At 37.9% G+C, this 14,496-nt stretch overlaps 1 protein-coding gene across 1 annotated transcript in view; it reads right to left on the reverse strand.

Annotated features, from left to right (window-relative positions):
* The window catches only part of MDFIC2 (MyoD family inhibitor domain containing 2), a 96,491-nt gene extending 84,166 nt beyond the window's left edge, over positions 1 to 12,325 (reverse strand). The window contains exons 1-2 of the mRNA XM_059937708.1: positions 12,149 to 12,325; positions 11,476 to 11,563 (exon numbers count right to left, since the gene is read on the reverse strand). Of these exons, the coding sequence (XP_059793691.1) occupies positions 11,476 to 11,563 (88 nt within the window). The 5' untranslated portion in view covers positions 12,149 to 12,325. The remainder of the gene's footprint in view (positions 1 to 11,475; positions 11,564 to 12,148) is intronic.
* Between the last annotated feature and the right edge of the window lie 2,171 nt (positions 12,326 to 14,496).

Genomic DNA, 14,496 nt, shown 5'->3' on the forward strand with positions numbered 1-14,496 from the left:
TTTTTACAAATTAAATTCGATTTCCAATTAGCATTGTTAACCTGTGAAGTGATGAGAACAAGTTATTTCTCCTAGCTGCTAGGGGACTGCAAGACAAGACTGATGTCCTTAAGTAAAACTGAAGCAACGAGTACATTCTTCTGTTAGAGAGGAAGTGATGAATTGAGTTTAGAACTCAGACTTGGTAATTTGTCCTAGAATCCAGAGGCCTGAGGGTAGCTTCTTAATTAATGGTTGTTGGCCTACAGAATTTAGAGGTTTAACAGTATATTGGACACCCCAGTGTATTCATGACCTATGAATATATTTTGCCTCCAAGTTGTGTTGTTATTTTTTTTTAAAAAGTCCTTAATGCAGTTGTCCCTCTTTACTAAATAAGTCATTCACATTAGAATTTCCCTTGGAAAAGTGAACTCCCTTACTATTTATTAAGTATCTTTATCTCTTCATGTTATAATTTTTCCTCATTTTAAAATGTGGACATCAGTTGTTTTTCTTTTCTTTTTTCTTTTAAGAAAAAAGGCTGGGTAATAAATTAAAGAATATTTACAAAAAGTTCTTTTAAGAGACTATGTAAGAAATCTAAGTTAATATTTTTAAATGAATCCTGTTTTCAAGGGAATCTTTAGTGCAGTTGTTTTAGCTGAAATCTGCTAAATCCATTAAAAACTACAGCAAACCGGGGCTTCCCTGGTGGCGCAGTGGTTGAGAATCCGCCTGCCAATGCAGGGGACACAGGTTCGAGCCCTGGTCTGGGAAGATCCCACATGCCGCGGTGCGACTGGGCCCGTGAGCCACAACTACTGAGCCTGCGCGTCTGGAGCCTGTGCTCCGCAACAAGAGATGCCACGATAGTGAGAGGCCCGCGCACCGCGATGAAGAGTGGCCCCCACTTGCCACAACTAGAGAAAGCCCTCGCACAGAAACGAAGACCCAACACAGCCAAAAATAAATAAATAAATAAATTAATTAAAAAAAAAAAATACAGCAAACCAACAAGCTCTGTTTTAATCTTAAGAGAAATCTTTATCTAAGGAATTAGGTATACCCGTACGGTTTGGTGTGTGAGAGATTGATACTGAAAAGTTCCATCCAAATTGGTTGTGCACATTGTACTATATTTCATATAAAGTTGAAAAGCTTGCTCTTGTCTGAATCCTCTGGCACACAGGATGTGTTGTGATATTTTGTTTCTCCAACTGAATTATAAGTTCCTTGGGCACAAGAATCATGACATATTATTTGTGTTAAGTCTTTGCGTTGCAGGAAATCAAAACATTCGTTGATTTGGTTTACTTAATTGTATATTATTTTGTAAAACAAATGCCTCTTTTATGGTATGAATACTTTGTCTTATCAATCTGAGTTTTCATATAGTGATCTAAGAAATTAGTTTTAAGACACGTGTATAGAGTGGAATCTTTCTTTTTTTTATTGAATGTAGACGGAATATAATTTTTGATGAATTTTTTCTTCAGAAGAGTTTATTTATAGAAACTTTACATATTTTAATGAAATTTACATTCAGGATGTTTTAGTGTTAACATATATCTTTTGTCAACTCTGGGAGAAATTTGGTTTCCAATCTATAATTCTGAATATTCTAAATAAAGAAAATAAAATCAGCAAATGAAGGAGCTAAAATGCAGATTTTCCTCTCCTATTGTCAGTTGTTTGAGATTAGACATCATGAAGCACCTTTCTTACCTTCTGCAAGGTAGCTGTTTCTTTTCAAATCCATACTAGTGTGGAAATTCAGCTCAAGAGGAGAAATTGCCTGATGTCTTATTTAATACTACGCCTCTAGGAGTTATCCCTTCTCTTTTTTCTTGAAGTTATACACTGGCAAAACTACTGTCATTGCCCTTGCTTTTTGTCTTTGCTGCACATTTACATTTCGACAGGCTTAAATAATGGCTAAAATGGTTGAAGTGATTTATGTCTGTAGACTGATGTCTTCATTTGCTCTCTTCATATTCCTTTTTTTACTAATGGTCTGGTGCACACCTAGCACAGGTACGTTTTATTAGAGAGTATATTCCCTCTAAATGCTGTTCCTAAGCTGAAAGAAATGGGCCATAATCATATAAAAATAAAGTATCTCTTTGTGGAATTTACAAGAAATGGAATGTCCTTATTCCTGAGCCATAGAACATAGGGGACTTTTTCTCTCCCTATAAGATTGCTCTTTATACTAATGTTGGTTAAGTGAATCACACCAACAGCTGTTGTGACATAGAGGCAAATGAGTCTCCTGAAAAATCTCAGTTGTAACGAGTAAATCTCTTGAAGTTTCTAGTTAGCTACAACTTTCATTTTCCTGTTGAGACAGGACAGATTGGTTCCCAGTTTCTACAGATGGCTTCACTCCTAGTTCATAAAATTGCAGTTAATAATGGTGAGCTAAGATCATTCTGGATTTGATGTACTGCCCTATCATCATTGAAAGAGAGTCTTTAAATCTGCTGTTTTAACAACTTACAGGGACTTTGCACTGATTAATTCATCTGGTCATAGTCTCAAGGCTGACATGGCATCTTCTACGCCTTCCATTCCATTGGGATCAACATCATCATTTTATAAGAAATGAACTTACCACTTTATAGGCTTAGTTGGAAAGAAATTTCAACCGTCAGCTGTAGGATGTGCCGTGTGAATTTAATTTGTTTACCTATGAGAACACAGATCTCATCTTTTACTGGACTTTCTCAACATAAAATAAGGTTATCAGAGAAACAAAATGATTCTGACATTTGAACTTCGGTAGAAGGCCAATACATTTCAAGTAAATACTCTACTTCCTGAAATGTTCAGTGTTCCATCAACAGCACATGTCAGGTTCTTAAGAAAATATTATCCCTTGTGGAGCAAAGCACTGAAAATCGTGGCTACTGGCTCTTAGAGTAGACATTATTTGGAAGCTACACAGCATCTGTTCTCCTTTCATTCTGGTGCTAGCATACTGAATTTCATCTGAAGAAGCATCTCTCCCCCATTATGCCTAGCCTTGTGGTGCTGTCAGTCACGGTTTCCTGCCCTGCCTAGCCAGGATGGGGACTCATGGACAAAGCTGTTGAGCTTTCTTCCTTGAGATTTGGAGTCTTGAGTACAGGGGGATGAGAGGACAGAAAAAGTGTGTGGAGCTCATGTTTTAGGAATGGTGACCTGAATATATTGTTAAATCTTGCTATCTGGATCACCAGAGCTAGATTACTTCCTGCCCATCCTGGACCTGAATTTTCCTTGTAGACTGCAAACCGACTCCCAGCCTTCCAATAAATACCGCTTTTCATTAATTTAACTAGAAAAAGTGTCTGTTACTTTCCTCTCAAAAACTATGTGATGATTAATTTTGTGTATCAACTTGGCTGGGCTAAGGGATACCCAGGGAGCTGGTAAAACATTATTTCTGGGTGTGTACATGAAGTTATTTCAGGGAACAGATTGGCCCTTGAATTGATAGTCTGATTAGAGAAAATCTCTTTCCAGAGTGGGTTAAGGGATAAATAGAACAAAAAGAAAGAGGAAGGGCATATTTTCTCTCTCCACTGGAGCTAGGACATCCATGTCCTGCCCTTGGACATCAGCACTCCTAGTTCTCAGAACTTGTTACTTGGACCAGGATTTACACCACTGGCTCTCAGAACTTGGGGCTTGGCCTGGAACTACTCCACCTGCTTTCCTGAGCCGCCAGCTTCCAGACAGCAGATCATGGGACTGTTCAGCCTCCATAATTGTATAAACAAGTGCCTCATAATAAATCCTTTATTATCTATCTATCTATTCATCCATTCATCTATCTTCTATCTACCTATCTACCTATCTAGCCTATTGGTTCTGATTCTCTGGAGAACTAATACAAACTATTAAAGCTTCATTTTATCATTGTTAGATCTTGAAAGTAGTATGTTATCCTTTCATAGTCCTTTACCTAATTTTCTTTTGAGCATAAAATGCAGTGGGTTATATTTTACTGCAAGATAAAATATATCTCTAGTAGGCATTTCCAGGGTAGAGAGTTTATTGGAATCCAAGATGCTGACTGATCACGGTCTCTGAAAGGCTTGAGGCTCGGTTCCTGGGCAAACTCCCCACACTCATCAAACGCCAACCTTCCTTTGGGTCAAGATGTTTCCAGCCCTTCTTGTTTTTGTTCACTTCATGGAACATGACATGTTCTTTCCCGCCTTGAAAGAAATTGTATTTCTACTTGAAATTGTATTTCATTTCCTGTGCTCTCCCATCAGCAGATGCTTTCTCAATCTTCGAGTCTAAAGCAGAATCTCTAGCCAGCTTTCCCTGTCAGCATTACTTAAAGTGGGAACTGATCTCATATATCCTCTTGCCCAATTGATAATCTTCATTGGGATTATCTTCAGCATTTCACACTTAACCTGACCCACCCAGATCTTCTGATTCTCCCATCTCCAGCCAGTTTTTCTCTTATTCTTCATGCAGCATTGCCATAATGCAGTGTCTCAAGCCAGGAGTCAGCCTTGCCTCCTTTCTTTCTGTTGGCCCACACCAGGGCACCAGCCAGTTTAGTTGGCTCTACCTCCAAAATAGGTCCCGAATCCTATTCTACCTCTTCTACCTTCACAGTTTTATCCTATCCCACTTACCATCTTTTGCTTGGTTAACTGCAGTGTCTTCTGTTTTATTTCTGTGTACACTCTTTACCACATCCAATATAAATGAGTCCTTTTATTCCCCTGCTTAGAATCTGCAGTGGCTTCTAATTCAAATTAAGGAAAAACACCTAAATTCCTGACTGTGACCAGCAAGGTTCTACATTATTTGCAACCTGAGCCCTTTTTTTCCCCTTTCCCTTCCTTACTCCCTCCCTCCCTCATTTCCTTTTTTTCTTCCTTCCCTTTCTTCCTCCTTCCTTCCTTCTCATCCAGCCATTCTGAGCCATAGTATCTTTAAACAGGCTCTTTTTCCTGTTGGAATGCTCTTCCCAGATTTTTGCACAGCTGGCTTCTTCTTGTCATTTAAGTCTCCACTCAAATATCTCTCCTTCAGAACTTCTCCGACCACTGATTCTCAAGGACAGTTCCCCACACCAATTTCTATCACATCATCTTGTTTTAAAGCTTCAAAACAATTACCCTGTGAAATTATCTTGTGCTTATTTTACTTCTTTATATGACTTGCAAGGACATATTTTCACATATAATTTCTCCTTTCAGCTCTGGTTAAAAACAGCACAACATTCTATTTGGCTATTACCTTCTCCTTACCTGTATTTTGGTTATTAGGTAACACATTTTCACAAGTTCATGGAGACCTCAGAAACAAGAGCTAATGATTCTGTTTCCTGTGTGTACATAGTAAAAGGAAACCAAGATATGCTATTGGTGGAAATTAACAATTTAAAATAGGCATTAGTGTGGCTTAATTTTTAAGCTAGACACAAAAATGTAGCCCTTTTAAAAATGAAAATTATCTGAATGAGCGAATTAGCATGGATTAATATTTAGTCATTATAATAAAGCACTGAAATACATGAGTTCCTTGAGGGCAAAACCTGTGGCGTTTTCATTTTTTGACATCTTTATTTCTTCGCCTAATATGTTATCTGTGAGTTCAAGAGGAGCCTCATCAAATGCTTGTGGAATTGTATAAAGTATGCATTTTGGAATTGTCTTAATGCTCATGATCTGAAATTATTTTTTGAGCAAATGAAGTGAACTGTCTTCACTTAGAATTAAGGGAAGTTGAGTGAATTTATGAATGTCAATAAATGTAAGATTTATACTTTCTCTATCTCATTTGCAAACAAACCTTAATCAAGAATGAGCTGGGATTTTTGTGGTATGGATTTGAGGTTTTGCATTATATTGAGAAGGAAATTTGTGTAACATGGCTTTTTGGACCTCTCGAATGTTTTCCAGTATCTTGGAATATTAGTCTCTAATACTCCTGAATTTTGATTAAATAATAACCACTGTATTCCAGATGCCAACTCATTGGTGACTTGACTCCTCTACATCAATACTAAATAAGTTTAGGGGAGTTTCCTTTAAAATGTCTCTAAATAATAATTTTGAAATCACCGAAGACTGTAGTCACCATGTGACTGCTTATGGAAAAGGATTTATAGTTTGTTCAGAGTTACTACAGAATTCTCATCTCCCAGGCTCTTTCCTTCCTGGCATTTTTGGAAAGTGAGAGAAAGCTTATTCATTGCCCTCTCCCTGCCCCCATCCCCCGGCCATTTTTAAAAAATCAAGTATTTTCTATAATATGAATTTTCCCTCTGGGGCTCCACCCAATGTAGCAGGTATGGGACCGAGTCAGCATCAGGTTAGAAGATTATAAAACTATGCTTTGTACATTGAGGGCACACTTGTAACTTGGGATAATTTTATTCTTCCCTCTATTTATTACACTCATAAAGAGACTGCTTCACTAAAACTGTTACAGAGAGCTAGTCTTCTGAAGGACAAACAGTTTTATTTCGATCTTCTTAACTTCACATTTTTTAGGTCAAACCATTGTTTTGACTTTGTGTGTGTATATATATATATTTATGGAAAATCAGTTTTTAGGAAATTGTACTAGATTTTGTTAAGAGATACAAGCTCTTAGAACAGAAGTTACACACTGGTAGCCCCTGGGCTGAAATAGACTCACAGAACCTGGTTTCATTTGTTCTGCATGGCCCTTTCTTGTAATTGTTGTTTGTTGTTGTTAATTGTTATTACTTAACCTTCAGAAATCAGGAGATTTCATATAGAAATCCACTTTCACCTGAAAAATCAGGAGACACTCTAAGAAATTGTGTGCCGTTCAAACACTGGTGATGCTGTGATTTTAAACTGCAAATGGCAACAATTTAAAGGCTTCCATCCCTTCATTCTGCTGTTTCTCTTCCCTGTCAAATAGTGTAAGAAGCAAGCACTGAAATGCTTGCCCAGAATGCTTCCTGGTTTAATGGGGTATTACATGCCATCTTATTCCACCTGTAATTTCCCCCCCAATTTCTATGTTATATCAATTTTTCCTTTGTAACATTTTTCACGTTTGGGCCTATTTTCTTCTTCTCCTTGTTATGACTTTTATGCTGGTCGTGTTGTCCTCACTTCAGGGCTACTGAATGCATTGCTGTCTTAGCCATCAACATCCCCCTTGCCTTAAAGTTTCCTCTGCCTGCCCCATCCCACTTTGCACTCCAGTTACAGATTTAAATGACGCTTCAGTATATTAGTCCCTGACCTCAGACCTGCAGGGACAACTTAGAACCCATGTCCAACTACTTGACCTATAGTTGGAACTCAGTCTTTCTGTCTTCCTTGTTTTGTGTTAATCCATACACAGGTAACTAGCCCAAATGCCCATTTCCCTAGCGCCAAAGCGGGCATCATGCAGCCTGTGATTTGCTCCCAGCATTACTCCTCTTCACCTGTGCAAATAGAGGATCCCCACCTTCAAGACTGGCCTTTCTAGACCACTTTGGTCCACAGTTACACAGTACAGTTCATCTTGCCTGGTGCATATTTCACAATCATATTTTGTTTCTCTGATTGTCTTAAAACAGGGTTTCCCCAAGTATGGTCCCTGAACATGTTACTTCATGTTACTTGCTCGTAAGCATTTATTTCTGGGCTCCACCTATATCCTCCTGAATTCCTTAAGTTGGGACCCAGGAATTTGATCAATCTAAAATTTGAGAAGTCAAGAATTTAAAGGCAAGATGACGAATAATGTTACAAGATTGCCAGGTAGTTTGAGAGAAGGTAAAATAGGATTCAGTTAACTTGACTCCGAGTGCATTTTCAGGTTTATTGGTGTGTTTCTTAAACACTATTTACCCTAATTGTTAATAACAGCTCTGGATGTTGCTTTAAGCAGCTCTTTGACACCATTGCCAAGGCCATCAGGCCCATGGTCCATAGGAGAGAAAATGGAAGGCAAATAAGAACCTCTTCAGGGGAAAGCAGGACAATTAGATAAAATTCTTGAGTGCAGGACTGTGTTTCTTTCCTTCTTTCATTTTTTAAAATTGTTCTCTGTTATGCTCATGCCTTGTCTCCAGTGATACCGCTGTTAATAAATGTTGACTCGAATTGGATAAATTGACAATGTTTGAAGATGAGAAGTTAGAGTATCAGTACTCAGGTTGGCAGTGATGGTGCTAACTCCTGTTGGTCCCATGCTCACTATGAGGTCAGGTGCTGTGCTCAGTGCTTTATGTAGATTATGCCAGTGAGTGCTTGCTGCAACCCTAATAGGGCAGTGCTGTGATTCCCTATGTTCTAAACGTGGCCAGTATTCAGCTGGAATTGCAGAGGGAGGCAAGAGGCACTGTGATGGGAGAAGCAATTCCTTTCGTTATTCATGAAAAAACTTTTGAACCACTTTCAAGTCTCTTCAGTCAGTCCTCCCTATCTGTGGGTTCTGCAACTGTGGATACAGAGGGCTGACTGTACCATGCCATTTTGTGTAAGAGACTTGAGCATCCTTGGTTTTTGGTATCTGCACAAGGTCCTGGAACCAATCCTCCTGCAGATACCGAGGGATGACTATATTTCTTTTTCTTTTTTAAGGGGGAGGGGGTTTGATAAATTTCAAATACTGATAACTGTTGGAGAAGGCATTGTGACAAAGCGGTTTAAGGCAAAGAACAGAATTTGGAAGATTTGGGTTCAAGATTCAGTTTGCCACTTAACAGCTCTGTGAGTTTGAGCAAGATCTAGTTTCTCTGAGCCTCGGTCTTTTAATCTGTAAAATGGGACAATACTACTGCACACCAAATGGTTGTAGGGACCACGGGAAGGAATTTATATAAAATGCTGTGAGAGAAACAATGACAGGAATGACTGAAGTGTCAAGAAGGACCTCTGTGTTTGCTGTCCATGCTGAACTTTGGCTGAACACTCAACAATAAAGCTGCTGAATAGCTGCTGAATTGCCAAAAGGAAACAATAATGCTGAGAACTGGACTCTTTTTGGACTAAGGAAACCCTACCTTTCCCTAGTAAGGGATGAGATGTGCTTGATAACCCAGTTGTATATATGGAACACATTTACCCTCCAATCCAAATCTTTGGTAAACAACTTGTCTAAGCCTGCATGAACTTCCTCCTTTATTCCATAAAACCCCCTGCCCGTTTTCCTCTGTTGAGACGCTATTCTGGGTTCTTCCGGAATCTGTGATTCCCCAAATTGCAATTCTAAGATCCCAAATAAACTGCCTCTTTGCATCTTTATAGAGGTCCTTTCTGTTGACAAAGCTATTAAAATATACAGCGCTGGTACTAGTGCAGATTGTTCAATGTGTGAACCAGGATCTCAAAAAAACATTATATTATTTTGAATCATGCTTTAAAGAGGAAAAAAAGACACAAAAGTAATGAGATCTCTCCCCCATAATTTCACAAAGTAGGTGTTATAGTCCTTGGCTAAGGAATCTGAAGCTCAGAGAGGTTAAGCAACATGGCACAGCCAAACAGCTAGTAAACAGCCGAGCTGAAATTTTAAACCTTCGCCTGCCTGACTTTAAATCCTCTGCTCTTTCCATTGCACCAGCTTGCTTTAAAAAGAAAAAAAAGCCAACATAGATCCTTTTTCTTAACATTAAAAAAAAAAAAAAAGACATTTATGTTCAAAAACTAACTCATCCTGGTAATTCCCAATTAAGATGTTGTCATCTTGCATCTGGCTCGAATCCCTTTTATGATACAGTAAACATAATTTGAGTGTAGCTTAAGTGAAGTGTCCAAATGGGCTAAAACACCCATTTAGGGTGTTAGATTTTGTAGATTATAAGAAGTTAGGAAGTTAGATTTTGTAGATTATAAGAATTTAATCCTAAATTGTACTTAATGGAGACAATTTTTAAAATGGAAATTCTTCAGGAAGCTAATGACTGGTATATCAATTTCTGTCATTATTTCTCTATGAGACATCTATAGCATGGGCAATTGAAGCAAAAGAAATAAGATAAACGTCACTATAAGTCACAGAAGAACTTCTCTGTCGTTGTGGGCTTGGTCTTCGCAAGAAAAACACAGAGGGATCTTTGGGCTGAGTTCAGTTTTTTTACTTCTATATATTTTTTTAAAGGTTAGAGAATTTCTTAGCTCTGTGGCTTTTCGAAGGGAATGATTCTGAGAATACATGTCTGTACCCACTTTTATCCTGAAATAAAGTCTTCACTGGAGATGAGTTCCAGCTATTAAATTTGATTATGGGGCCCTGGGGCAGAAGGATAATCTTTTTTTTTAAAAGTGAACAGTTAAAAAATGAGGATGGGGGTAAAGCAGGATTAAGAATAAGAGTGGATGGAAGAGTACGTGTGAAGGTGGAGGTGTTGATTTAAACACTTTAGGAAAACTTTCTGAGCACAGATCATGTCCTGACAAGTAACTTAAACATCTTTTCTATGAAACACTGTGTAAGGTGGTAGTTCAATTTATATACTGTGGAGTCACACAGTCTGGGATCAAATCCCCGCTCTGTTACTTCCTCATTTTGTAATTTTAGGCAATTTACTTAAAGTCTTTGAGACTCTATTTTCTTACCTGAATATTAGGAGTGATTAATGCTTCCTAGGGCTGTTGTGATGATTCAGCATAATCACTAATGCACATTGTCACCGTGTTTGATGTCATGATTATTATTATTATTACTGGTGTTGTAGAACTTACTTGACATATATATTAAAGTCTCCCGTGACCTTAGAAAACAATTTTGAGGCATGGCAACTACTTAAGAGCCATCTTTTAACAACGGAATAGATTCAGGAAATGAGGTAAAAGACACAACTTATCTATTTAGATAGAATATCAAGTTGGTTTCCTTTTAAAGATGTTCATAAAAAGATTAAAGACATTAAAGATGTTCATAAAAAGAAAAGATTATGAAACCAAACCTTCTAGTAAATAATCATGAGTTTATATGTATTTTCAAAAGTGCACATATTTGTACTTCTCCTAGGAGGACGTATCGATTTGTGTGTGTATTTCAAGCAAGCATCTTACGCACGTCGTGCTTGTAGCTGACACTGCTCTCCCGGGGGAAGGTGGCTTCTGTAATTGCAGTGAATGGCAATTCTATTTGTAGACATGACTTCCTACAGCCTGCACTCCTTTCTGTGATTATTATTTAAAAAATACTTGTCCTCAAATTATTTCATCTTCCTGGCTACAAGGGAGAAAATTCTCCAGCACAACAAGAACCTCACAGGTAGCATGTATCTGAATTGAAAATGTATATCATCTTACCCATAAAATCATCTGAGTGACCTCTGCAGTCTAAGGAATACAAAAAACATTTCAATACTGAACACCCTCAAACTACCACTTAGGCCAAAAAAAAAAAAAAGAAAGAAAGAAAGAAAGAAAATCAGAAGTATTAATGTCATTTGAAATGCTGGGACATTTTTCTTCTTTCTTCCACACTCTGTTTTGCTTATAAACAAAAGCACAATTCTCACATTGATAGAAAATCAACAGCAAGAGGACTTACCTTCCTTCAACCAAGAAATGTTATTTTTGTCATTTTCAAAATGCTCAGCTGTTCTGACTTTTATCTTTTCCAGCTCAGTTTCTGACATCTAAGTGGAAACAGAATTGGTTATATAAAAAATTCATTAAGAACCCAAATTTATAACATGGAGCCTTATATTTAGAGACGACTATCATATTATAGGAACATTTTATCTCTGTAGTTTTTCAGCTCCCTGTCTAATGTTAAGTCTTACATTTTATCCATGTGTAGTATTTTACAACACTGACATTGAGAACGAAACTTTAGATGATATTTTACTTTTCAGCAGTCAAGATTTGTAAGCTCTGTAAGCTCTGATTTCTGAATACGGAAGAAAAACAGATGAACAAGTAGCCCCAGATTTGTCAAAACCCAAACATTCAGTGGCTGTTTTAATGCATTTCTTAATAGCCTAGAGAAAAGCATGCTGCAAAGTGATGTGCAAAGCTAGAAAGACTAATAAACACCAAAGGACTTTTCAGCAATGTGCTGGGTAGAATGAGAACCTTATGACCTCAGCCAGGCCACGCTGAGCTTCCTGAAGGTGTTGAGACCTATTAGGCATTCTCAGTACATTGCACTTGACTTCCTCCATGGCTTGGTCGCAGTGAGCTAGGACGCCCCACTTGCATCAGCACCTCGATGTACTTACCTGTTTATTCCTAAGGGAGGAGGCCCAAGGCGTGGGACGGGGGAGCAGCGTGCCGATGCTCTCTGGACAGCCTCCCTTCTCGTCTCTCGATGTCCAGCATTCCTCTGCCCTGCCAGAAGTGAGCGAAGAAGCAAATACGCTCCCTCCCTGGGTGGTGCTAGATTTGTATTGCTGCCAGAAGCATCCAACTTGCGGCTGAGAGGGTTTTTTTTTTTAAGGTAATGTAAAGCCTGTGGTTCAAAACAATAAAAAGCTTCTCCAGCCCAGCACTTATTTAAAATGACACTCTGCAAAATAGGGTGAAAAGAATGAACTCTTTTCAAATGGACGGAGTTTCTCCAGTCTCCTTCTTTCCACACCCGCCATTCATCACTTACAGTTAATATTAAGGATGTAGAAAGAAGAGATTGAAAAATATACGTAGGCTATTTGGGTTAAAAGAAAAGGAAGAGAAACCTCTCAGGGTTTATTTTCTAGAAGTTCACCCTGCAGCTGCTGTTTCAAAAGGCAAGTTTTTCTAACGTTTTATAGACAACAAGAAAACATTTCACGTTCTTTTGAGAGTCTGCAGGTATTCCCAAAAGAATTTGGAATCACATTCCAAAGAGGATTTGTCATTAGATTCTTAGGCAAAGATAGTACTGTTTTCAACAGAAGGTTAACAGCAGTGAGCATAACCCTTCGGAATGCGTGATAATAAATAGTCCAACATTCCTAAATGTTGTTGTTGGGTTTTTTTAATTTTTATTTTTATTGGAGTACAGTTGCTTTACGATGTTGTGTTAGTTTCTGCTGTACAGCCAAGTGAATCAGCTATACGTATACACATATCCCCTCTTCTCATCATAAAAAATAATCTTTATTTTTTAACCCAAAGTGGTTTGCCTCCTCCAGTGTCTTTACCTGGAAACTGTCTGTTATCTGATCGACTTGTATCCATTTCACCTCTTTTCCCAACTTCATTCCTTCTTCTACTTTGCTTCCAGTTTCACGTGAAAATTGACTGATCAACGTGGTTTTTAAAAACAATAAAACTGGGAGCAAAAGATAAATTTCAGATTCCTTAAATAGCCAAGGAAGACCTTGACTGGTCAGAATCGATAACATCATTTTCAAACTGTGGCTTAAAGTTTTAAGATTTCTCAGAGGTGCCTATCCTTTCTTTCCCTTTAAGCTAATGCAATACTGCTCTTCCTTGAACTCACCTGCTTTTGTTATGAACATTTCAGAATGTTGCCTCAAAATCCCACCTCCACCCCCATCTTGAAGCCTTCTTGATGTCTAGAAATGATCATTCCCTTCTCTGATCCCCCTTGGGACTTGTGGCATCATCATCTCCATTGTGGTCTTGTGTAAACCTGTCTTATCTTCCTGACAAGGTTAGAACCACCTCCACCCCAACCCCCCAGGGCTCAACCTCTGTCTCTAAGTTTTATGCATCTTGCTCAGTGTACGACATGATCACCTATAGATTAACAATGGTTGGATAAACAAAACCAGCATATCAAAAACCAGTGGTGTTTTCCTTGTCCCAAAGTCACAGGAAACACCTGATTACGATGTTTCTTTAGGTTGTCTCTTTTCTCTAGTTATAGCACTTTATGTCCCTTCATCATAAATTGGAGACTTAATCTAATGCCCTTAATAGTTTGGGCATTGTCCTTTGGAAAAGCAAGTCATCTAAATTTTATGTATTCGTGGGGTCAGAAAGATGTTTGGTAAATGACAATCACAGTGATCTTAAAACGATAGAGACATCATCGGAGCTAAAGAAACCTAAGATGCAAGCACTGTCCAGATGAGAAGAAATAGTCAAGTGTTCAGGCGAGAATGAGTGAGCCAAAACACTGCTGATCATGTTATTCCTCCTAGTTTATTTTCAGTTGTATTTTAATCATAGACCATATGATTATCCACGTTATTCCTCCACAGAAACTATTTTTTTTTAACATTCCAAATGGTTTTAGATCTCTGTAAGTTTACAAATTGTATAACCTCTTCTTCCTTGCAATTTCTAAGGCAGAGAATCCATTCCTACCTTGAGTGTGTGATGATGAAGCCTCTCCTTGGATTCTGTAATTATGTTTACATATTTTATTTATGTTCAACTAAACTAGTTTCTAATTATCTGTCCCCAGAGCAACCTATAACTCAAATCCTGTCCACATTTCTAACTTTGGAGGTTATGGTTTACTCTTGATTGTGGTTTATGCTTTGATTTTTCTTGATTTATGCTTTGATTTTTCTTGATTTATACATGTTTTTCCACTTATTTTATACATATTTTTCTACTTGTTTTACTTTTGCAATAGCTGTGATACATTTATTTGTATTTGTTAAGTAAATTG

Source organism: Balaenoptera ricei, chromosome 11, assembly GCF_028023285.1.
Source record: "Balaenoptera ricei isolate mBalRic1 chromosome 11, mBalRic1.hap2, whole genome shotgun sequence".
Classification (NCBI taxonomy): Eukaryota; Metazoa; Chordata; class Mammalia; order Artiodactyla; family Balaenopteridae; genus Balaenoptera; species Balaenoptera ricei.